Source organism: Phocoena sinus, chromosome 16 (assembly GCF_008692025.1).
Source record: "Phocoena sinus isolate mPhoSin1 chromosome 16, mPhoSin1.pri, whole genome shotgun sequence".
NCBI lineage: Eukaryota > Metazoa > Chordata > Mammalia > Artiodactyla > Phocoenidae > Phocoena > Phocoena sinus.
In genome coordinates this window covers 57,384,103-57,409,939 of record NC_045778.1, presented here as the reverse complement: position 1 = coordinate 57,409,939, position 25,837 = coordinate 57,384,103, and the positions used below count along the sequence as shown (strand labels likewise).

The 25,837-nt window shown below is 49.7% G+C and overlaps 1 protein-coding gene across 8 annotated transcripts in view; it reads right to left on the bottom strand.

Annotated features, from left to right (window-relative positions):
• Window positions 1–25,837, bottom strand: part of PAX2 (paired box 2) — a 91,726-nt gene that overhangs the window by 44,638 nt on the left and 21,251 nt on the right. For all 8 annotated transcript variants that reach the window (XM_032609022.1, XM_032609016.1, XM_032609014.1 and 5 more), the window contains 2 exons: window positions 3,870–3,955; window positions 2,249–2,368 (listed from right to left, as the gene is read on the bottom strand). In XM_032609022.1, coding sequence (XP_032464913.1) covers window positions 2,249–2,368; window positions 3,870–3,955 — 206 coding nt within the window. The remainder of the gene's footprint in view (window positions 1–2,248; window positions 2,369–3,869; window positions 3,956–25,837) is intronic.

Genomic DNA, 25,837 nt, shown 5'->3' with positions numbered 1-25,837 from the left:
TGCCCCTTGTCCATCCCTCAGGCCCCTCCTCGAAGAGCAGCCTTTCCTGGAGGTTCACTGTCTCCCCACTTTGAGTTCCCATGGCCTGCAGCCCAGACCTCCATCACAACACAGATATCTAGATCTCTGATGGGCCTTTCTGCTCTCTGGACTCACGTGTTTTACATGCCCCACTAGACTGTAAGCTCCTTAAGGACAAGAATCATATCTTGTTCTGCTCTGGGATCCTACAGCACCAAGCCTTTCTTGCGACCGATGCCCAGGAAAGGGTGACTGAATTGAATTGACTTGAAACAATGAATGTGATCAATTGCTCAGAGAGGAGAGCACTCTGTTCTGGGCCAGCCGGGCCCCACCTGCAGTGGCCGCAGCCTCAGGCCAGTGACTCTCTAACCCCAGCTTCTTTCACGGCCCATAGGAGCCCAGGAAGCAGAAGACATGCTTGGCCCCAACCGCAGACCAACAGGGGAGAGGACAAAGAGGGGAGGTCCTGGTCATCTCACAGGTGCTGGTGGTTAAAGGAGAAATCCTCAGGTTCTGAGGCAGAATCTTCCAGATCACTCAGAGTGCCAGGGAGCTTGGCAAAGCCCTGAGTGTGGGAAACCCCCAGAGAGAACTGAGACTTAGGCCCTTTCACGCAGCCACCCCCCCTGCCCATCAGTGGCTGCCGCCAAAACAACCACAATGAAATTTAGTGAGTGGCAAAGGCCGTGGCAGCCAAATGGGTTTGGATGTTTTGGAAGAAGGAGAAATAGAGCCAGACAAGCTGTTTTCCTGTGAAACGAGGCCATTAGGGCTTCTGGAAGGAGGCCAGCCCCAGGTCATCCCTGTCTTGCCAGGCCCAGGCCTCTCCTACATGCTGTCCTTTCTGCTGGAGGCTGGGGCTCTCGCACTCTCTTTTCCCTCAGCCTGGGTCTTGGGAATTTCAGCTTTGTCTCTTTTCTCTGTTCCTTACCCTCTAGAGCTGCCCCAATCAAGGGCTTGTCTGCGCTTGGGATGACCACATGATTTACTGTCCAAACAGGACATTTTTGAGAGAAAAAGGAGACGCTGACTGGCCAAGACGCAGAGACAAAGGCATAAATTGGGACTGTCTGGACTAATGGGATATTTGGTCACCCCCCTATGTTCATATTCAGAGGGTTCTGTCTATTTCATGGGAGATACCCTTAAAATCATATGCCCTTCCTAGACCAGGAAGTTACTGTCTCCCCAGCAGGGACCATAAGATCAGGGCAGGAAGCAGGCTCCAGACACTGGTGTCTCCCTTTGTCTGGGCCTGCCAGCCCCGCGCCCTGGCCTCAGGCATCAAAAGAGAACCAGATGGGGCTTCCCTGGTGGCGCAGTGGTTGAGAGTCCGCCTGCCGATGCAGGGGACATGGGTTCGCGCCCCGGTCCGGAAAGATCCCACATGCCGCGGAGCGGCTGGGCCCGTGAGCCATGGCCGCTGAGCCTGCGCGTCCGGAGCCTGTGCTCCGCAACGGGAGAGGCCACAACAGTGAGAGGCCCGCGTACCGCAAAAAAAAAAAAGAGAACCAGATGGTCACCAAGGGACCCTTAATGTCATAATATTTGAAGAACACCTTCTTCCAAGTTCATCTCCACCACTCTCTCCTCTGAATTCCTTTCCCTGCTCCTCCTCTTCATCTCCTCACCCTTTAACTCCCTGCCTAACAGCTAGCTGCACCCGAGGAATTACAGGGAATGAGGGGAAGGGCCAGAGAGGAGCCTGGGGGATGTCTCCTCCCATAGAGAAGAGCAGAGAGGGCCCATGCCCAGCTCCCCAAGTGGTCTGAATGGGCACAGGGTCCACGTGTTACAGAGAAAGGACACAAGGGTCAGCTGCGCATGACAACACTCCCCCACCTCCTGATGGGCTGAGATCAGAGGAGGACAAGTCAGGTTGGCCTTTCATCCCCAGGTCAGAGACCAGCTGTCCCCCAACCTCCAAAACCTTCCCATAGTCCATGGCTCGTGCCTTCCCTCCTGGCATCCCACCGGGATGTTCGGGATGAATCCCAGCGGAAGGTGAGGCAGTCGGGGCTGCTGAGCAGATGGTGAAACTGATGGCCCCAGCAGCAGCCTGCCTCCCTCTCTCCAGGAGCCAGCAGGGTAGTGGGGGACCCAGGCTTTGCTACTAAAACTGATCTCACAGCAGAGCAGCTGCGAGGCTAGGCCGAAACCGGAGCTCTGAGTCCAAGGACAAAAGCATGCACAGGGGAAGCCAAGCCTCTTCCCTCCTCCCTACCTTCATCACGTTTCCTCTTCTCGCCATTGGAGCGAGGGATCCCCAGGATCCCATTGATGGAGTAGGATCCCACTGGATCATTGGAGGTGCTGGAAACAGGAGGGGAGGCCGTACTGGGAACTGGACGAGAGTAAGGAGGAAATGCCATCAGGATAGCAGTTGTGATCGCAGGCCAAAGCCCCAAGGCTGGGGGCAGAGAGAAGCAGAGGAAATGAGGAGGGATGGGGAGCCCATAGTCCCCTCCTTCCTCTGAGGTTTAAGCGGGAACACATTGCTACATACAATTTAGGCTATTCACTGCTGTCCACCCTGGATTGAGTGGGGACCAGTCAACCCCAGGCCTTCTCTGCAGACCTAGAGATTTCACTCACTATAGATTGAACCCACTCCCTGAGTATGTGGGTTCAGCCAACAGCAAAAGCTGACTCAACCTAGAAAGCGACTCAGCGGTCGTGCAGAGAGCACAGCTCCTAGGATGCCTCCGTGCACAGCTCATCCTATCTGATCCCAGGCCGGACAAATCCTTCTAAACAAACCCCAGGCCATTGTTTCTAGTCTCCTGGGCGGAGTCTTTCCCAGTCCTGATTTAGAGTGTGGCTTTCTAAGGTCTATCTGAGTCTCTTAGAGACACAAGAATGGTCCTGATATTCCCCGGGAGTGTGGAGCTCCTCTCCCCCAGTTGCTCCTGGTCTTGAAATCACTTGAGAAGCTCCTCATTTCTCCTTCAGAGCACAGAGTAGTGAACACATTCACTCTGCGGTGATCAGCTCAGGTACAGCCTGGCCCAACCCTCCCTCCCAGCACATGCTGTAACGCAGGCCTAGTAAACAGCACTCCTGCCAACTCCAGGGGGGCTGGGACCAGTGCTTTCTACTTCCTGCTGGTCAAGAGAGAGGGGACAGCTGCCAAGAGGGGCAGCAGGAGAAGTTTAACCACATCCCAGCCCCTAAAGCCCCGGACCTTATCTATGGCTTCAGCAGCACCAAGCGCCCTTGGGCCAAAGGGAAGATAGTGTGTGTGGGGGATGGGGGCTGTTAGCAGGTGTTCTGGTGGACCTGGGTCATGTCTCTGTGAGGCTGTGAGCGAGGGTCAATAAACGAGGAGGTTGGAGAGGGGCAGACAGTCACTGAGCGGATGAGAGAGACAAACAGAGGAGAGAAGTCGTAAGGAGGGAGGGAGAGAGACAGAGGAACAGGTCCAGGGCCATATGGACAGACAGGAGAGGAAGGAAGAGGAGAGGAGAAGGCAGAGGAGGGGAGAAGAGAAGAGGAGAATCTTAAAAATTAAAAAAACAAAAAATGGAGTAAGCAAGTAGATATGACAGAGGGACAGGGAACAAAAGATGGAGAAGAAGGAGCATGGGAAAGAGAAGGAAAGTTAGAGGGAATAGAGGGAGGGAGATAGACACACAGACTGAAAAGGCAAGGCAGCTCTGAGGAGATGCTCACAGGAGGCAGAGAGCAGTCCTCGTGAGCTAGTCTCCCAGGAAGATCCCGAGCCTCTAGGAGCCCAGGGAGAGCACGGCCCTTGGACCTCAGACAGGTGGGCATTTTCCACGGGCAGAGCTGCTTTTCCCAGGTCTCAGGGGGATCAGCTTCCCCCCTTCCCTGAGCCCTCTTACCGATGGTGTGGCCAGGGGCAGTCACTCCGGTCCCGGCTCCATCCGGCGTTGGGTGGAAAGGCTGCTGAACTTTGGTCCGGATGATCCTGCGACAGCATGACAACAGCATCACACATCACGTGCCCTCTCCTGCCCTGGTCACCTGCAGCCCAGTACTGCAGAGGCGCTCCCCTGAGTTCAGCTCCCTCCTCACCCATCTGCTCCCTGCACCCCTGCCCTCTCTGACTGCTGCAAGGCAGGAGCTTGCCCTCCCGTTGGCTCTGTGATCCAGCCTCGTACAGCCCTGGGCAGAGACAGTCTGCATTCTGTCCTGCTGTGTGATTCGTGAATTGCACCTTGATGTTTGGTAGCAAGGATCGGGCAGCAGAGCGAGTGGAGCACGGCATCCTTCCCGTTTCTGGGAGTGGGGGCTGCCCTGGTGACTTGCTGTCCATCCTTCCCTCCTCAACCACACACATCTCCTCCCAAGAGGAGTCTGGAGATCATTCTGGAGCTGGCTTTCCTATTGGGACCGTATCACAGTCCTCCAGAGCTGAGAGAAGGGGTGAGATTTCCCCATTTCCTGAGCTAAAGAGAAGTAGCCAGGGAAAGGGCCGGGTCGCAGGTAATCCTTTCATCTCCAGGACTCCAGCACAGTACTGGTCCCTCTGCCAGGTGTCAGGCCCTGAGCAGCTCCTTGAGCCCGCGTAGGGCTCTCAAACCTGTCAAAGCCCTGTCCCTGCCGAGCTCGCTGGCCCGCTGGCCTCCTTCTCAGAGGCCTTACTTGGATCACACCTTCTTTACCAGACTAGGTGAAAAGCCTAGTACCTTCCCTACGTACTCCGTTGGGGTGGAGTGGGGGGAATCCAGATCAAACGTCCCAGGGCTGGGGATTGTTAGTGATCCAAGGACGCAGGGCTCAGCGACACAAAAGACCAAGCCCAGGGCCAGGACCAAGGAACACTCTCCTCCACCCACTGGTCAGTCAGGTGCCCTTGGAAGCCACTTTTCTGGAGGCGCTGCTCTCCCTGCAGAGAGGAGTGTGAGACAACCAGCCAGGTGAGTCACAAGCCGTGCGTGGACTGGAACACTCACTGCCTCCCAGGGCCGGGAATGAAGTTGGGCAGGGAGGGGACACACCCCGAGAAAGCTAAGTAACCCAGAGGGGGCCAGGCAGTAAGTGCCAGGAGGATGTGGGGGAGAAGTCACCCCCCTTGCAGGTGGGGGAAATGGGAAAGAAGTCACTGAGGAGGTGGAACTTGATGTAGATCCTCAAAGCAGAGTAAGGCTGAATATATATACACACACATGTATAGGAGCCAGAGGTACAGAGGATAGTGGAAAAGTCACTGGGCTTCATGGCTGAGGCCCCGAGTCTTCCACTAAGTGGCCACATAGCCTTGGCCTCATCGTTCTCCTTTTCTGGGCCTCAGTTTCTTCAGCTATAAAGTAAAGAGGTTAGACTACAGAATCTCTAAGGTCTCTTTCCCCAGTAAAAAAAAACCCAGTATGATTCTAAGATGAACAAAGAAGTGGAGAAGAGGGCATTAGAAGCGGATGCTGGAGGAGGGTAGAAGCAGAGCACAGGAGCCGAGTGGTCACGCTGGGTTAGGGGCTAATGCCTAGGCCAGGAACGGTGGAGGGATGTAAGGGAGTAAGAGGAAATAAGGCTGAAAACTTGGAAGTAATGATGATACTAGCAATTTTCCACTTATCAAGCATCTATTATATGCCAACGTTATATGCAATTTATATTACTGTAAATATATATACTACTGTGAATTCTCACAACAACCTCCAAAGCATTACTATTATCCTTGTTTTGCAGACTGAAAACCAAAGCTGACAGAGGTTAAAGAGCTTACTCAAGGGTTTCCCTGGTGGCGCAGTGGTTGAGAGTCTGCCTGCCAATGCAGGGGACACGGGTTCAAGCCCTGGTCCGGGAAGATCCCACATGCCGCGGAGCAACTAGGCCCATGTGCCACAACTACTGAAACCTGTGCACCTAGAGCCTGTGCTCCACAACAAAAGAAGCCACCGCAATGAGAGGCCCGGGCACCACAACAAGGAGTAGCCTCCATTGGCCACAACTAAAAAAAAAAAAAAAAAAAAAGCTTACTCAAGATCACATTGCCAGCTAGGGCAGAGTTGGAATTCAGTATTTAAAATGTGTGCTTTTTGTTACTTTGTCAGACTTCCCCCAGTATATAGGAACTAGGTTTACAGAATCTCAAGCCATGAGTGATTTTTAAACTAAAGGAGACATGTGCAAACCGATGCAGGTAAAGCAATTGACAGGCACAAGGCCATAGGTAGCTGGCCTCAGAAAAGAGAAGGAAGAAAAAAAAAAAAGGGAATTCCCTAACAGTCCAGTGGGTAGGACTCCATGCTTTCACTGCCAAGGGCCCAGTTTCGATCGATCCCTGCTCGGGGAACTCACGTCCAACAAGCCTCGCGTCGTGGCCAAAAGAAAAAAAAAAAAAAAAAGAGAAGGAAGAATTTGTAAGGTGGATTTGGCAACTAAATGGAGTCAACCATGGCTCTAAAACCCCAGTTCTGTGTAACTGGAAGGCTGGTGGTTTGTCCCACTGTCAGGAAGAGGGATGCAGGGAGGTGACTGGTTGGTCCTTGACGTGAGCATTTGAGGAGGTAGGTGAGTGTCCAGGTGGATGGCCGTGCACCAGCCGGCAGAGTAGATATGGATTTAGGAGATTATCAAGGAAGGAAGTGTTGGTTGGGATGAGAGGCCTAAAGAGCAGACCCTGGAGAACATCTACTATCAGAGGCTGAGGAAAAGAACCTGACCTTACACAAGGGTCAGAGTTGGTCACACAGGAAATGGCAGAACCAGGATCAGGGAGTTTTAGCTAAGTCAACAGAGAAGCACATTTCCAGAAGGAGAACGTAATCCATAGCAACCATGGTGACATAAAGATTGAAGGGAATTGGGAATAAGAAGAGGCACAGATTTGGGAATTTTGGTGACCACTAGTGACCTTGGGAGAGTGGCCTCAACAAAGCAACTGAGGCAGGAGCCAGATAAAAAGAGGTTAGTGAGCGGACAGCAGGAGAGGGAGGCAGTGAATGTAGACTATTGCTTCAGAAGTGTGTAGAAAGGAGAGAAAAGTGTGGAAGCTGAGGATGGAAGTGGCAGCTAAGTGGAGGGAAGGCTGTTCAGGGGAGGAAGGACCTGGATAAGTCTGTAGGCTGAGGAGAAAGAACTGGTGAAGAGGGAGAGGCTGGAGTTGCCTGAGAGAAAGTGGGTGATTGCCAGACAAGACAGAACAAGGGGAGAACGGAATGGCGGCCACGGGGACGAGGCAGCGAGAGATGGCACGTGGTGAGGTGGCCCAAAGCTTCTGGGTCTGGAGCATGATCACCATGAGAAAGACATGACAGTCGCTAAGGGCAGTGTAGACTGGTCTACACGAAAAGTCTAGAAGGAGGCTGAGCAGCTCAGAGCAGCTGCTCCTAATTCATTGCAGCCAAAGGCTTCTGGGATCTCAGTGGGCTGTGGGTGGCTCTGACTTGAGGGCTGGTGGACTCTGGGCTCTGGACTGAGGGAACCCCAAGACTGAGGCTGGGTGAGACAGACGACTGGACGGCCTTGTGGAGCTGCTGTCTTTGTTACCCACAGCCTCTGACCCCTGGGGTGCTGGTGCAGTTTTAGCTGAGGTAGCAAGTGATGGAAAATCACTACTTCCTGACAGCGGCTTGGTGGTGCATGGGAGAGGAGCTGGGCAGGGTGCCTGCTGTGAGTTACTAATGCTCTTGGTGTCCGTCCATGCCCCCCAGGAGGTGGACGCTCCCCAGTCCCCAACGGTGATCTCAGGGAGTTTAAGAACCGGGATTGTGGAAACGTTATGGTCACCCATTGCCCTCCTGCGTCCCATACACAAACCCACTGACTAATAGGAATATCACTAAGGGTTAAAAGGATAAAGAGGTTGCTTTGTGTGACTGCCTGGTCCTATTGCCCCCTGTTCCTCCTCCCCTTTCTCTAATTCTTTTTCATTCTTGGCCGCAAAAGACAGCCAGACACATCTGTGGCCACCACGGCACCTCACAGGTTTGGCCTGGAGAGTCAAGTTCCCGCACATGCATCCTTGCGGGGCTACAGTCAGGAGCCCTGGGCCCATTTACCAGGGGTTGGAGGTGCCATTTCCCATTTCCACAGAAAGACTGCCCTGCGAGGGTGCCTGCTCCCCACTTCTCCTTCCAGCATGCTTTCCTTGACAGGGACACTCTTTCTCCCCCCACCTCCACCTTTCCAGAGAACCTCCTAGGCTTTGCCTTGCAGGCACTTAGAACCTCACACTCACAGGAGTATGAGAAGAGCAAAGGCAAGATGGGGATGGGCTCTGGGCTCAGTCTGCCTGAGTCTGAGTCCCAGCTCTGATACTTTTTTTTTTTAACATCTTTATTGGAGTATAATTGCTTTAAAATGGTGTTAGTTTCTGCTTTATAACAAAGTGAATCAGTTATACATATACATATATCCCCATATCTCTTCCCTTTTGCATCTCCCTCCCTCCCACCCTCCCTATCCCACCCCTCTAGGTGGTCACAAAGCACAGAGCTGATCTCCCTGTGCTATGCTGCTGCTTCCCGCTAGCTATCTATTTTACATCTGGTAGTGCATATATGTCCATGCCACTCTCTCACTTCGTCCCAGCTTACCCTTCCCCCTCCCCCATCCTTGAGTCCATCCTCTAGTAGGTCTGCAGTCTTTATTCCCGTCTTGCCCCTAGGCTCTTCATGACCATTTGTTTTGTAGGACTGTTGTGAGAATTAAATAGGATAATTCATGTAAAATGATTAGTACGATGCTTGGCTCAATAAGTGCTAGCTATAATAATAACTCCTAGTATTATTATTCCTATGGGTGATCCCCAGGACTGGCTGCATTCTATGGAGGGGCTGAGCCAGGTGCAGATAAGGAGGCCTCTCAGGCCATATGCCCCAGCCTGGTCAATGCAGCTGCTTCAGGGACCCTGGGAAGAGCACTGAAAAGACAGGAAACAGCAGCAGCAGGTGTCATAACCTGACCCCAAAAGAGATGCATCAGAGACTCTCGGGAAGACAGACTGGGGACCTCTGCCTGGGGGCACTGGGAAGGATCCATAGACAGTATGAGCAGCAGCTCCCTCAGGACCTAAGAGATGCCAGGGGGCTGTGGCAGAGCTTTAGAGTAAAGGATGACAAGGCAGGTGAAGTCACTCCCTCTTTGGTTAAATTCCCCAGAGGTCTCTGCTCCCCACCATGCTGGAGATCAAAACAGTCTCGTCAGCTCTGTGAGTCAGCATGAAAGCATGTATTGAGTCTCCTATTAACAATTTGTTAAACTCATGAAGAAACTGAGGCACTCTCAATTCTAAGAAAGCGCTGGGGTGAGTCTTCACTCCTCTTCTGGTTTTCCCCCCCTTCCTCCCCCGCTCCTCTCCTTCCTCCTCCTCTCATCCTTCCTCTGTGTTTCATTCTCTCTCTCCCCTTCTTGTCTGTCTCTGCCCCTCTCTGTGTCTCCCTTCCCTTTGTCTGTCTGTCTCTTTGCACCCTGAAGTCCCACTGTGGCTGTGTGAGCTTATTGATTCCTGGGAGCTGGGGGAAAGTGGGAGGCAGGGCTGGGGTGCAGGCTCGGGGATGGAAATAGAAGGCTATAAATTATTTGTGACAGGAAAGCAATAGTGGCAGAGTGCTGAGCACAAGTCCTGTGTCACTATTAGATTCCTTTTAGCCTGATGACACTGTAAAAAAGGTTAAGTGTCTGCTGGAATCGTACACCTGGGGGGCCGGGGCAGCCTGGGAGCAGAACAAGCCACTGAGAGCAGGTATATCAATTCTCCAGGCCAATAATATTCCTCTCATTGATCGCCACGCAAAGTTCAAAAATCTCATTACAGCCAGGCAGACCGGGAACTTTTTACAAATCAATAGAATGATATAATGTATGTATACTTAGTACAAATGTATCTATTCATCTATCCATCCATCCACTGTCCGCCTCAGGGTTTCCAGGTTAACCTACCCATCATATTATGTTATGTTATGTTATGTATATTATATTGCACTATATTATATGATAATAAATGGTGTGCAAAAACTCCCCCTGAGGTGGAGACAAGAAGAGGTCCTACGAGCATTGAGGTGACCTCAGACAGCTCACCTTGGAGGGAGTCAGGTGGCAGCATTTCCAGGCCTAGGCTGGTCAGGATTTCTAGAAACAGTGCTTCCTTAGCGGAGGCTCCAGTAATAAAAAACTATTGTCTACTGAGGACTTACTATGAGCTAGGCAATGTCCTAAGCGCTTCAAACAAATAGTTCATTTAATCCTCCCAACGACACATTTTGCAGATAAAACATGTGATAAATTGCCTAAAGTCACCCATTTGAGAAACAGACAATCTGGGGTTTGCATTCAGGCAGACTAATCCTAGGGCCCATACCCTTAACCAGGAAACCACACTGCCTCCAGGAGAGAGATACCCAAAAGCCCAGAATCCAAACTCCAGTATTCTACGGTTCTATTCTCTTGCTCTATTGTGTTCTGAGAAACAAAGGATAAGGGGCTCCCTGAGCTTCAGCATTCCCTTCTATAAAATGGGAGTATACCACCTGCTGGAACCAGCTGCTGACAGCGCGATATCCACGTGGGATCTCCAAGCATGTCCCCATGAAATCCTGTCCAGCTGCCTAGAACAGACTGCCTTCTCCACTTTGGAATTACTTCCTAGCAGGCTGGCCTCAGGCCCAGTCATATCACCGGTTTGCTCAAAGAGTCTTTGGGGCAAGAAGTCAAGTATTAACATACATGTGTTGTATACGTGTATGAATCAGTTTAAATTGCCTACTTCTAGAGTCTTTGCAGAAAATACTTAATCTCTGGTATGGGGAAAGTTTTTTTTTTTATTTATTTACTTTTGGCTGCATTGGGTCTTCATTGCTGCACAAGGGCTTTCTCTAGTTGAGGCGAGCGGGGGGCTACTCTTCATTGCGGTGCTTGGGCTTCGCATTGTGTTGGCACGGGTTCTAGGGACACGGCCTTCAGTAGTCGTGGTGCACAGGCTTAGTTGCTCCGAGGCATGTGGGATCTTCCCCCGCCAGGGCTCAAACCCGCGTCCCCTGCATTGGCAGGCGGATTCTTAACCAGTGAGCCACCGGGGAAGTCCAGGAAAGTCTTTCTTGATTTGAGTAAATCAAAGGAACTCCAAGGTGGAGAATGTTTCAGACTAGCTGGCCCCACTGCCCATTAAACAAGAGGATGGTGGGAGGTGCCTCTGCCAGTGACTTCCGGCTGCCTGAGTATTATAGGCTGGATCATTCAAGAGGACAAAATGATATTTGCCTCAGCAAAGGATATTTTACACAAGAATGCAGGTAATTGCTTTAACTCAGGCCTTTGAGAGCTGCCTAGTCAGGCACGGTGTCCCTGGCTCTGCCCTGAGGCAAATCAGAGCTACAAAAACAGCTGGAGACTCACGGCAGAACCTCAAGTGAGGTCTCATAGATTATTCAGGAAAATTTTCCTTCTTCCCAAAATGGTTCCTACCTCTCCCTACTCCTGAGAACTCTAAGGAACTGAAATCCCCCCTCTGTACATCCCAAGGACTAAAGAACAGTAATTTACCACCTCCTCCCCACAGGAACTGAAAGGAAGCAGCAGCCACCCAGCCTTTCCCCCTGGCAGCCCGGAAGTGATTCACATGCACTGTTTTCCTAGGCCCCGGCTCTACGTTTTGTGCAGAGTTTAGAGTTGCTTGCCCACGCCCACTCATGGGTTTCAGTTTGGACAACTGACCATATGGCAGGCAGGGTTCTGTGCGTGAGAATGGCTGCCGATGAGGGGAGGCTATGGGCAGGACCTTCCATTCTGGCGGTAGCAGGATATAACTGGAATACACAGGTTCCGAGGTTACCAGGGTTCCCCCCAAACATGTCAAGAGTTTCTGTCTCTTTTGTTGCTTCTCAGAGGTCATAACTGAGCTCTAAGAGATGACAGTCCTACCTAAAAGTTTACAGAAAGGTGTCCTCAAACTACTGTCCTTGGGGTGGGATAGGGAGGGTGGGAGGGAGGGAGACGCAAGAGGGAAGAGATATGGGAACATATGTATAACTGATTCACGTTGTTATAAAGCAGAAACTAACACACCATTGTAAAGCAATTATACCCCAATAAAGATGTTAAAAAAAAAAAACTACTGTCCTTGAGCCACTTGCATTAGAATCCCCTGGGGTGCATGCTAACATGCAAAGCCCTGGAGCCCCCTTCAGACCTTCTGCGTTAGAAATTTTAGTGGGGCCCAGGAATCTGTAGTTAAGCAAACTACAGATTACTCTTAAACTCTCTAATATTTGAGAAAACTAGCTTAAGCCAGGGGGTAAGAAAACCATCCTTGAGAGGGTTGGGAGAATGTCTTAGTGAGTTACAGAAGGTTCCTTCCTCATATTCTATCAACCCACAACCCCCATCTGCTAACCCTAACTCTATCTGACACAGTTACCAAAATTCAAGAGGCTCTCAGTTCCTCTGTGGAAACTAAACTGTAAGCCACAAATAAAAATAATTTCAAGATAGTTTTTGGTACCTTCCAGGCTGACAGATTTCCAGTGGGTTCCTTAGATACCAGGAATACTTTCTGCATCAGTTTAGCCTTCTAAGACTGGCACTGAGGATGATAATCCTTCTACCACGTGTCCCTGGGAGCCCAGGCCAGATACAATTTACCAGGCTAGATGGGCCATGGGGCTGGCCCAAGGGGGCAATAGCGATGGTTTATATGATGAATGGTAAGCATATGGATTGATTTAAATTCAAGATATGCATAGGTTTAAAAATTAAGGGGCAATGTGTTTAACTAACCATTTGGAAACCAGTCTGTGGTGCATGCCAAGCCCAGAGCGTGACTGGACTAGCTCCTCTCGCCACCAGCCCTGCCCTCATCTGTCAGGGCTTCTGGGCTAGAGCTGGGGTCTACCAGCTGTCCACCCCATGGTTCAGAGGCTACAAGACTGCCTAATATGATGGGGAAAGTGGTACTGCTATAGACTCATTGCTGGGACAAGTCCTCCCTGTCCATTCTCCCCTTCCCTCCACAGGTACATCTCCCTCTGCAAGCAGAAGGGAGCCTGGAGGGAAGGGGTCCTCAGCAGCAGCCAGGCTGGGGCCTGCTAGCGGCTGCCTGGCCTCCCTGCCTCTGGCCCTTCCCACCTCCCACCTTCTTGCTCCAGTATTCAAAAACAATCCATCCGTCTCTCTGTGTCTGTTCCTGAAAGAATGCGATGTGGCTAAAGCCTACAATTGCTTCCTATTACCTACAGGATAAATTCAAAATTCCTCAGCCTGGCCTTCAGAATCTTTCCCAATCTGCCTCCGCCCTGGTTTTCCAATCTATTTCTCTCTGTTCCCCTCTTCCACTTACGGTCCAGCACAGAGCTGAAACCTGTTTTCTTGCTTACTCAATTCACAGTGAGTCCTCCCCTGGACTCTGAGCTCTGCAAGTCCACATGTCATGGTTATTTTTCTCACCATTGTATTTCCTGCACCTAGCAACAGGGCCTGGCATAATATAGGTACTTAAAAAGTATTTGTTGAATAGCAAGTCAATGTTATTACTATTAATAATAATAACAATCTTAAGGGACACAGTGAACTAATATATGTTCACTATGTGCCAAGGCACTCTGCAAAGTACTTTACATGGATTATTTATTTTTCACAACTTCTTATGAAAACTATTATCCCTGTGGAAGCTGAGGTTCAGAGAAGTTGAGTAACTTGCCTAAGGTCACACAGCTGTTAAGTATCAGAACTAGGATTTAAACCTAGGAGCCTGACTCCAGAACCCATGTTGCTAACCACTGGGTAGAATAAGTCAGTCGTAACAAGAACAGATGGTAGAATCTATGAGAAACTGCGTCTGAATAGAAGAGTTGCATGTAAAAATAGTAAAAGTAATAACTATCATTTATTTCATATTCATTCTATGACAGGTGTTATAACAAATGCATTTTCTCATCCAAATCCTAACTACAACTCTATCAGATAGGGGTGTTCTCTATTTTACTAAGGAGACAACAGAGAGGCTAAGCAACTTGTCCAAGGTCATGTGCTTAATAGCACTGGAGCCAGACTTTGGGTCTGTGGCTCCAATGTCTGTAGGCTGAACCATGTTACCTCTTCTGGAAATTTCTATATTAATATTTCTTTGTGTTTATTACCTATTTGGGCATAAACAATTTTTTTCTTTCAGTCTTTTCACATCCATGATCTGGACAACTGTGCAAATGTATATGTAGACAATGAACAGAGATTGCATGTAGCTGTGATTCTAAACATGCCTGCCCTCTCCTGTGCACGTGCCATAGCTGTATTTGGTAAGCATCATGTCTGTGTTAACCTCAATTTTAGGTTGAGTGACTATGGTTTCACTGTATTTTATATACATTGGTAGGTTTGGGGGATAGATTTTCTAAATTCTCTATATCTATCTATCTATCTACTTTCCAAATCGTGTACACGATAGTGTGGCAATACTGAATACAGACGTGTTTCTCAGTTTCTAGAAACTATTTCTATGACTAGTGTATCTTTATATTCATGTCTGCTCTAATGCATTAATTCAAGATTTATAATACTGGATATATTTGTCAAAAGTCCCCTCGTGAATTTCTGCCCAGTTATGCCTTTCAAATCTGTAAGCCACAGTCATACATGATTCCTCACTCATCACTGTTCCCTTCCCGAGGTGTTTCAGATGCTCACATCACAACTGCATTTCTATATATATATATATTTTTTTTTTTTTTTTTTTTTTTTTGCAGTACGCGGGCCTCTCACTGCTGTGGCCTCTCCCGTTGCGGAGCACAGGCTCCAGACGCGCAGGGGCAGCGGCCATGGCTCACGGGCCCAGCCGCTCCGTGGCATGTGGGATCTTCCCGGACCGGGGCACGAACCCGTGTCCCCTGCATCGGCAGGCGGACTCGCAACCACTACGCCACCAGGGAAGCCCCTGCATTTCTATATTGGTCCGTGCACCAATACTGATGTACATAAATGTGCATTTGTATACCTGTGTATCTCTCTGTCTATGGCCAGGATGGGGTGGGGGTGGGGGACTGTGGAAATGAGAGAATTATTAAATGCCAAGTAGATGTGCGATAAATTCCATTGATTTTATAAACTCCAACTTGTCTTTAGTCTCCTTCCATTCTTTATCCTGGGGGCATTGCAACAAAAACCTATTTTAAATACCTTTACTCCCCCTCCCCCAAAAAGTGTCAATATTTTATTTGGATTTTTAACTTCGCTCCATAACAGTTGTTTGACCTCCTGACTCGTGCGAGTCACATAAATTCTGGGACTTTATTCAGGAGCCATGTTCCTGCTATTGAATAAGCAATTTGGGAGGGTGAATTAATGACTTGTGCTGTTGCTGGAAAGTCCCTGAAGAAATATTAAAATTGCTTGCAGACTGAATCGATACTCAGTGAACACCCAGCAAGAGGGCTTCAGCTCTGGAATGGCCACAGAAGGCAGTGCTTGGTGGAGGAAGGGGAATTCCTGCACCCATCTTGGTGAGCCCCCTCCCAGGTCACCCCCCCCACCGCCCCCGCCGCTTGCCCTCCATCCCTGGAGCGCTGTCATTTTCAGTAATGGTGAAGTCTTACTAAATCCCCAGCAGGAAAGGGCTGATTTGTCCTGTCTCAGGAAGCAGGCTCAGGGGACAGTTTACTCTCTTACTAGCAACGAGAGCCCAGAGGCTTTATTGGAGGTGATGGTCTGGACACATCCGCCTGCTGGAGAGATGGGATGGCGCTGCTGCTTTCTGGCAGGCTGCACTGTGCTGGGGACCAGGAGAGCGCCGGGTTTGGGGAGGCTGTGGCAGTGATCCTTTTCTGCTGGGTATGCAGGAGGGCTGGGTGTTGCACTGCTGGCTCCATCTCTGTGGATGCCTGACCAGTGTTTACTATCGCTCAGGTGGCCACATGATTTCAGCCTTTGGGCATGGGTGTGCCTGTGGGACGGAGCACTTGAATTGTGTTGTGTGGTACCATGTATTGCTGACACATTCCGGCAGCTGGCTTAAGGTCTGTTACCTGATGTTTTGTGGTATTGTATCAAGGTGACTGCACTTTGTGTAACACTGAGTTGGAGGAATTTGAGTATTGTTTGGTGGCAATGTCTGTGTTTCTGCTTTGAATTATTGTGTTCGTTGATCATATCAGCATCTTTCTTTTTCGTAATGTATGTCTCAGAGATTAGGTTAATGGGTGTCTCCTTGGTGATGTGGGTTGAGTAATGATGTTGGATCTGGGTGGTGGTGTATGATTCGGTAATTGCTTTCTTGATGTGGCTGTGTGTGAGAAGACCCATCCTTTAGCTTTTTAAACTTGCTCTGGCTTGGTCGTTTGCACTGCTTCTTTCCAGAAGGAGGATTCTAGAGATGGAGGACAAATCTCTTCTTGATGACCATTCGCACAGTTCTGTTGTTCTTGGAAGCAAGCCGCCCCTGCTCTACGGAACAGATCTGACCTTACCACAGTGACACAGGTTCTGGTGCCACCCTCCCTATATCTGCCTAATTTGGAGAGTTAAGACCCAGGGCCAAACCCAATGCCTGTCAAAAGTCTAGCTCCCTGGTGGGGACTACGGGAGGATGGATGGGACTAAGCTCCCCAATCCCAATGGGAATAACATGAACTCTAGTTCTGAGAATCCCCAGTTCACTCTACCCTGTGGCTCTGGCCATCAGCATCTTCTTCCTTCCCAGCATCCCCAGATGATGTGGCTCAGCTGTGGCTTGTACTCACAGGGCCACAAACACACACCAGGAAGAGTACAGAAGCTCGTACTAGGCATGACTTTCTACTAGGTGCAGTGTCTCTGTTCTGAGCTTGTAAGTACACGTATAAATACATGTACTCCCTGGCATGAGACTTCAAAATATAGAAAGTTGCTCAAGAGATCACACATTCCTGCACTTCCTTTGATCCAAAGTTGATATGAAGTATGGAGCAGTGGAAAAGCACATGGGTTTTAGAGCCAGTACTGCAGGAGTTCAAATCTTAGTTGTGCTACTTAGCCTGTGACCTGAGTGAGTTATTCAACTTCTCTGTACTCCAGTTACCCTATCTATAAACAATCCTATAAAGCCCTATGGGGTTGCTTATGAGGCTTAAATCAATTAATATACTTAACATAATTATAACAGTTCCTACTGCAGTAAGCACTTGTCAGCTATTATTGTTATGAACGTAAGGACTTACCAAGTAAAGTGGCCATAAGATTGGCCTATGTGTGTGTATAACCACATGTGTTAATGTGAATCAAATGTAAGATAAATCAAGTTGTGTGTGTGTATGTGTGTGATTTAAGCAGAGAAGTGCAAAAATTGCAGTCAGGTAGCATGAAGGCAGGGGGTAGTTTTCTCCTTGGGCTTCTGTCCATGTGGACAGTGAGGGGGGGTTGGGGGTTGATAAGAATCCACCACTACCCATCTCCATACAGAGGGCTATACCCAGCACTGTGGTAATGAAGAGGCAGAAAGAAAGATGGCGGCCCTTATACATTTGCAATTATAAAAAATATATATTGGGCTTCCCTGGTGGCGCAGTGGTTGAGAGTCTGCCTGCCGATGCGGTAGACACGGGTTCGTGCCCCAGTCCGGGAAGATCCCACATGTCGCGGAGCGCCTGGGCCCGTGAGCCATGGCCGCTGGGCCTGCGCGTCCGGAGCCTGTGCTCCACAACGGGAGAGGCCACAACAGTGAGAGGCCTGCGTACCGCAAAAAAAAAAAAAAAAAAAAAAAATTTAAGGATGATTGAGCTGTCAGCATTCAAATTTAACTCATTAAAAACACTTACTTTCTAATTTTAAAAATCAGGACCTTTACCAGCTAATAGGTGTCAATGAGGAGTAACAGAATATAGGCATTAAATTGAGAACTAAAGAAGAGATAAGAAAGGAATAGGAGTGAATGTTAAGGCATTTGGTGTGGACCTTACAGAAGTCCATTGGGCTGGACTTGGTTACATAACTAGGCCCAAGGGGCAGGGAGAACTTGGGGCCTCAGCCTTATTCCACAAGCTTTCCCATAAAGATGGTAAACCAGAATGTACTGTCAGTTTAGGAAACGTCCATTTTCATCTTTGCTCATGGGCACAGATTAAATAGGAGAATTCACAGAGCCCAGTTACTTTGAGCCATTACACTGAAGAAGTGAATTTTTCTCCTGAATTTTTAAAAAAATCTTTTATCCTTCAGGAATGGAATAACTGCAATGACGATCAATCTCCCATGCTTGCAGACTGAAATATGGAATATGCCTGGAATATCCAGATATGCGGGGCCACAGTAGACAGATCTGGTTTGAATCTGTCAAATATTTGCTCACTTCCTCCTCTCCTCTTTCTTCATCCTTTACCCTATCTCCATTTTCTCTCCTCTTTTCCCCTCCTCTTTCTGTTTACCTCCCTGTCCTCTCCCCTCTATGACATTTAAGCATCAGAGGAACACTTCAAACCCATCAAATAAGGATTTTTTTCCCAATACCATTTCATTTTATCTTTTAAAAAAACTACAAAATGCAAAGCACCACAATGCATGAAGATGCCATGAAACCCAGAAAATGCCAACCTTCAGCTCCTCAAGCAATCATAGCCTTATCCCAGAGAAGGAGTGTGCGGTCATAAGAAGTATACATGCACACACGCACACACGCACACGCACACACACACACACACACACACACACACACACAGGCTGGGCTCTCAAAAAAAGTGGACAAAGGGGGCAATTATCTAATTCTGTTCAATGGTCATGTAACTGAGTCATAAAGGTTCCTTTTTTTTTTTTTCTGGAAGTACAAAGAGCAGGCCCCCTTCCTAAATCCAGCTGGGCTCACAGTGGACCATAATTCTCACTGGTATTCATGATACACAGTTCTGTTCACAGAGTATCTTTTTGGCTCCTTGAACTTTCTTATTTAAAAGATTTCAGTGTTTATGCACGCACAAGCCAGAACTCACCTACACTGGCAGACACATAACTTGATTATTACTACTGCCATAATAATAACTAACATTTATTGATATAACTGATTCACTTTGGTATAAAGCAGAAACTAACACACCATTGTAAAGCAATTATACCCCAATAAAGATGTTAAAAAAAAGAAAAAAAAAAGAAAAAAAAAACATTTATTGAGCACTTGATATCTGCCAGGTTTATGTGGAATAACTCATTCAACCTTCATGAGAACCTATGACAGAGCTCTAGCTACATGTTTATCCCCATGTTAGATCAGAATAAGGAAACTGAGGTCCAGAGAAGATTTGAGATTTACCCACAACCACATAGCCAGTGAGTGGGGAAGCTAGATTCAAACTCTGGCAATCACTTCCCAGAGCCCACTTTCTTATGTTTTCTATGCCACACAGGTTTATGTCTGGCACATAGTAGGTGCTCAGCAAAGGTTTTCTGAATGGATGAATGAAAGAATAAATGAAGGACAGACCATATCTATTAAGAACACTGATACTTCCTTAAGATAGCAAAGTGGGTTCCCTTATGAAGCCAGGCTATCGGATAGCTTAAGCTTTCTTTGGACAAAGTGATTTGCCCTCCCAACCAAATTTCCGGGGAAAGAGTCTATCAGCCATGCTTGCTCAGATACTAAGTGCTCCCAACCACCAGCTCTCCACTTGACTTTCAGGCCAAGCCCAGCCTCCCTTTAAACCAGAAATGAGACCCAAATACATCAAAGATGCTTTCTAACCACAACATTTTGTTTCCTAGAATATTTCCCTCTGAAAACGGGTGTCTCCCAATGAAATGAAACACCAATGAAATGAAAACAGGAGTTGGTTTCGTGCCTGGATAAAAAGTAAGGAATTCAATCAATAATGTGGACATCTCTAAATCCCCAGATATTTGGCATCATATTGATAATCTCTAGAGATGATTGGCTGAAGGTTTGGGTTTTCATCCAGATGTTTGGGAGTTGCCACAGTCATTAACCTGTTTGTCAGCAAGTGCTCATGCATTTCCAAGAGACCTAAGTGAACACTAAAGAGGAAAAGAATAACCCAGAATAAAACAGACTAAAGAGGACAGGGGTAGCAGCTATTCGACAAAACTAGTCAAGCAGACTCCGTTCTGGGAATGGGTTGCTGCCTTGGAGATTCATTAGAACGTGGATCCAGCTCACAAGAGACTCATGTGCTCAAAGACCTTTAAAAACCGCATAAGGCTGTATCCTTGACTGTCTACAGAACCCTACCCCATCAGATCGCAGTGTGGAGGAGTTGACGGATCAGTCCCAGCACCAGGCACAGACAGCTTACATTGTGGTCAATCCACCTTCATACCCACATGGCCTTATCCACTCTCCGGATGCCTCATGCCTGTGTGCGTAGTATGTCTACGCGTTGTCAGTCCAAGCCGTAGATTTTGCAAAGCTTGGCATAAATCTGGTTTGCGCCTTTGTCCATGTACCCCCGTTTGTGATTTAGTGCTCTGCCTTTTATCATCTCTCCTACCTCCATTTTCTTTCCCTCTCTACTTTTTAATGCTATTTACAACCTCCCTAGCCATAGTGCAGCACAGCGATCTTTCAGTTCCTCCACTGATAAACCCAAATGATTTTTCTTGCTCAGGTTTTCTCTCCACTCAGCTGAATTTACATTTTGGTAAATAGGAACTTTAGATCGTTCCATTCAATAGCATTTAGAGTTACCACTTTTATCAGAGGGATCACGGCACTAAAGGACTCCCTGCAAGGGACATTTGTTTATTCTCATGAGCGATTGGCTCTCTCTACGTTCGAGAAGGCTGCGTGCGTGCGGGCGTGCATGCACAGCGTCCTCAGTTTGAGCATCTATGCTCCACTGCCCTGTGTCAATGCTGCTTGGCACTGGCAGGAAAAGCCCAGTGAAGCCATTATGCGGACAGCAGCCGACCCTCAAACTGCTGGAGATAAATCCAGGCCCTGGGTCCTCTGTGCTGATGACCACTCGGTTCTTTGAGGAGCAAGCCCACATATGCCTGGCAGGGCTGCTTCTCCAAATTCTCCCTCCCACATCCACCCTTCTTCCCTGAACTGCAGGGGAGGCTTGTGATGGCATTACTCACAAGCAAGGTCTGGGGTCCCTTCTCCTAGAGGTGGGAGTTGGAGGAGGAGGGTAGGAAGCCAGGACAATGCCTCTCTCTCTATTTCTGGGCCATCTATTGTCTTTTTCTACTTTTTTCAATTCTTTCCACACCTTCCCCTCTATTTCTAACTCTGTTTGACCTTGAACTCTGGCCTCTCCTTTCACACCAGAATGTGTCCCAAGAGGGACAGAACCTCCAAAGAAGAAGTTACCTGGCCTGACAGGCCTGGAGACCAGTAGCCAGGGGGCCAGCCCGTCACTCCACTCCAGGAAATAAATCCCATTGTATTTGCATTTTAATTTTCCACATAAACAAAGGCCCAGAGTACTCGCTTGGGCAGCATCACTGGATGAATTTAATTAGAAATGAAAAGTTTATAGGGCCCTCTTTAATGCGATTAATGCTCAGTTAACATTTATCACATTCGTATGCTGGAATCGCCTTTTTAAAGCAGCCACTGGCCATGAAATGAATTTCTCTCAACTTTTTTTGTACCCAACCTGGGAGGTCATCTCCTGAGGAGTCTGCACTGCCCTCCAAGCTGTCTTCCTGGGGCCTCTTCCCCCACCCTCACTTCCCTTTAACTTGGCTTTGAAGAGACAAATGTGTGCTGGGATGGGAGGTCAGAGGGTGTGAGAGTGAGGGCGAACACGATTTCTAGGAGGGCTATACCCTCTGCAAAGAGCTGAGTGGTCAGCCCAGCAGACTGGCTAAAAGACTTCAGAGCCTCTTCCCTAAAGAAAAAAAAAAAAAAAGACACCCCTCCCCCCACCTTCCCAACACACACAGCCAGTCCACTTCTGTGGCCAAAACCAGGCTTTATCTGGGGCTGGTCGGTGTCAACCACAGCTGGCTCTTGCTTCTCGCCTTCTGTCTTTGGCCATCTCTTTTCTACCCTTTTTTCTCCCTCATCCTGGGCTCTCTTAGACTTTCCTTCCCAGGCCCGTGGTGACCAGGGAAAGGAGCCCAAGTCTCAAGTCTGGAGACACCTCCGTTTCTCTGGCTCTCCCAGTCCCAGCCCGTGGGAAGGCCGCCTGTCCTGGTGTCAGCTCCTCAGGGAAGCAGAGCGGAGTGGGGGGAACACAATACCTCTTTTGGTCCCTAGAGGAAGGATGGCCTTCCTTATCTTAAATTCTCTTCACTCTTCCTTAATTGGCCTCCTAACCCAAACCAGCTAACCTGGGTAATGAGGAGGAGGAGAGAGAGAAAAGAAAGGATAAGGGATGTGGAGAGGGAGGGGAGGTATGCACTCTGCAGATGATAAGAGGAGAAAATAGCTTGACATTTGTCCCTACCTAAGTGCACACTCCCTATGAGGACCTCAGCAGACACAAGCCAAACAGCTGCTGCCAGTTTTCCTAGCAGCATGTCACACACATGCACCACCCCGGCACTGCACACAGCTCTACACCCTCACCTCTAGCAGAGCAAGTGCACATGTGCCTGCACCAGACTAAACGAGTTGGGACCCTCTGTGCACCTGACGGGACCCCCACTCATCCACCCACTGGGACGCTGACCATCCATTCAACCCCAGGCTTTCCAGATAACATTTGCTAGCACCTCAAACAGGCGGGCCATCCCAGTGATGGCAGATGCTTTCATCCTGGGACCAAAAGATGCCTTCAGCCCTCTGGCCAACTACCAGTTTGCCGTTGTTCACTGGACAAGACAGATGACTTTTAAGAGCTCCCTGTAATGCCAGGGCCATTTAGACAGCTTCCTCGGGCCTGAGTGCCAGGCTCAGCCAGATACCATGAACCCACACACTCTCCCCAAAACACAGCCACACGGAGGCTCCCAACACAGAGGCACCAAGCCCTCTCGGTACCACACATAAGGAGCGGGCACCATCTTGTCCTCTAGAATTAGAACCAAAGGTCACAGGATAAAGGGCAGAGTGAGGGCCTCCTCCCTGACCATCTATGTGGCCTGTCAGGCCAGATGCTGTCCACGAGGCTCCTGGTTGCCTTTGGCTTCCTTCACCAGCCCAGCAAATACCCTGGGGCCACAAGGGAGCATGTAGACCAGGGGCAGCAGCCCCAGTGCTCACGCCCATTTGTTCAAGCTCCAGGGCCCCTGCTGCTCTCCCTTCTCGCCCTCCTGCCCTCTCCAAGTCCTCTGAGTCCTTCTACTTCCTGACCCGACTGTGCCTACAACGTGGGTACAATTCCTCTTGCAGCCTGCTGCCCTGTCTCACAGCCCTTTCTCCTCCTCCTGCCAGGAGCTGCCAGGAGCCACCCGGCACGTCCTCCGGCTTCCTCTGTTTCTGGATGGCTGCAGAGGGAGCTCACTGCAGAGGAGTGCATGGCAGGCTGAAGGCAGGCAGAGGAGGGAGTCCAGAGCAAAGTGGCCAGAGGCTCCTGGGTGGAGGGGGCTCTAACCTGGAAAACCCAGGAAGCGGGGCCCTCCCTCCCTTCCTCTTGGCCTCTCTCCCACTCTCCCTTCTGCCAGGCACCAGGCTTGAGCGACTGCACTGCAGCAGCGCCACATCCACTGCCGGCCTGCTTTGCGGTGCTCTGCCTGGTACGGGTGACCGTGGGCTCCAGGTCTTGCGACTTGACCTCCCGTGCCACTTCCTTTGCTCTGCTACCTTTCTCCTCCCTGGCTGGCCTCCCCTTTTCTCCTTAATAACCTTCTGAGAGGCAGCCCCACCAGCCTGCTGTACCAGCCGCCCAGAGCTCTGGTTCCCTGCAACCTTTTCACATGCTCCGTTCCCAGGCAAGCCCGTCCCAGCTCCCAGGGCTCTGCTTTTCACCTCTCGCCCTCATCACCTCCTTCCTCATGCTTCCTCCTCATCCTTACTTTTGTCCTTCCCTTTCCATGTGCATCTCCCCCTCCCCTCCTCTAGCTGTGGGGAGTTACACCTCACCCCCACTTCCCTTCCTCGGGGGCTTCTGGACTCAGGGGCTCCGGAAATGTCACATCCCCTGTACCTGCACTGAGATTACTGCTCTGGTCTGAAGCAGAGAGATAAGTTATGGGCAGTTACACAGACCAGGGGCTGCAGACCGCTGGCCCACGAACTGAATCAGGCCTGGAGATGTGTTTTATTTAACCAGCACAGAGTTTTTTTGTTTTGTTTTGCGGTACGCGGGCCTCTCACTGCTGTGGTCTCTCCCGCCGCGGAGCACAGGCCCCGGATGCGCAGGCTCAGCGGCCATGGCTCACGGGCCCATGTGGGAGCTCACGGGCTCCGCGGCATGTGGGATCTTCCCGGACTGGGGCACGAACCTGTGTCCCCTGCATCAGCAGGCAGACTCTCAACCACTGCGCCACCAGGGAAGCCCCAGCACAGAGTTTTAAAAAACGAAATCTCAGTGCCTCTAGGCTGGGCCTGTGCACTCCAGCTCCTGTTTGTTCAGTTCTCACCACCTCTGTCTCAGCATCGTAGGTTCTCCTGCTAACCTTCCCTGCTGGGGTCCTGGAGGCCTCTGTGCTCATGACCCCCTGCAGCCACATGGCAGCTCCACTAACACATTCTCACCAGTCTGGACTTTGGGGCACTACTTTCCTCCCCCTACAGCCTACAACAAACCCGAACCTCTCTAGAATGCCAACGACTCTGCCTCTCTCTCTCTCGCATGAAAAACACAAGATATCTTCTTATTGTATTATCTCTCAAAAACTGAAAGGAAGAGTCCAGTTATTTTTGTGGTTGGTGAGGATGAACTACAAGACGAGCCTGGCTCCATGGCCTCTCCCGTCTCCCTCCTACATGACTTCCCCTCCTACCTGAGAGTTCCCAGGTCTACACAGGGCCTTGCTTCTTCTTTTCCAGTCCCAGGTCATCCTGTTCTGGTTTCCTACACCCTCAACAGCTCCCCTATGCCCAGCCCTCCCCAGGAGACCGCAGGCCTCTGCCTCTGCCATCATGCTCTACTTGGTCTGGTGTCCAAGCCTTCTCTGGTTCCCAGTTATGTGTTCCTTGCACCCAGCTTCTTCCTTATTTCCCTGGCACCTGGATTACTGGGGAAGGATTTGGAGGCTAAGCCTGGGGCCTGGCCGTTGGGAGAGCTCTGACAATGACCGTGTCCCAGTGCTGCTGACATGCCTCCTGCTGGGGGACCCGCAGGTCCCTTGGTGGGCCACTGCACCGGAACTCTGCAGGAAGGGGGTACACCAGGAAGGCCATCTTCCTGGCTGCTTATGCAGTTGGTCCCTAACTAGTTCTGCCAACGGGGCTGGGACTCAAGTGTTGAAATGAAGATGGACAGTGGACCACACAGCTCTCTATCAACAAGGCAGCATCGCTGCAGCAAAGCCTCTAATTGGGGCCTAACTAGACTGGACTGTTACAGTGCAAAGAAAAATCTGGCCCCAATTTCCCCAAATTATGAAACGAGAACTCTCCAACCCAGCCCTATTATTGCTGCCCAAGGGCCCAATGACTGCCTCACTGATTGACCTGATGGTCCCAAGGACAAGGTGTCCAGCCTCTGTCTGTGACTGCAGGTCTTCCTCTTTTTCCTCCTCTTGGCCCCAGAGCCCATTTACCTAAGAGCAGACGCAGGTAGGCACAAACACACACAAATCCACACACCCTAAAGATATCAATCTCTGTGCCCACAAACCATCATGAATAGATTCAAGCTGCACCTTTAGAGTACCAAAACAAATAACTTGCTCAACAGGAGAAAAACATTTCAACCCAGTAGTTTAGTGGTAGACCGATAAACCCACAGCGATGTAACTTTCCACCCGTTTAATATTTTACTTGTTATTAGGGCATTGGTTGTGAGACACCGTTGCCCACTCCTCAGATTTATCAGGGCCCCTTCTCTCTTCTCTAGGCTCACCCACGTGGCTGGGTGAGCAGCATTGGGCATAGCTTCCCCTG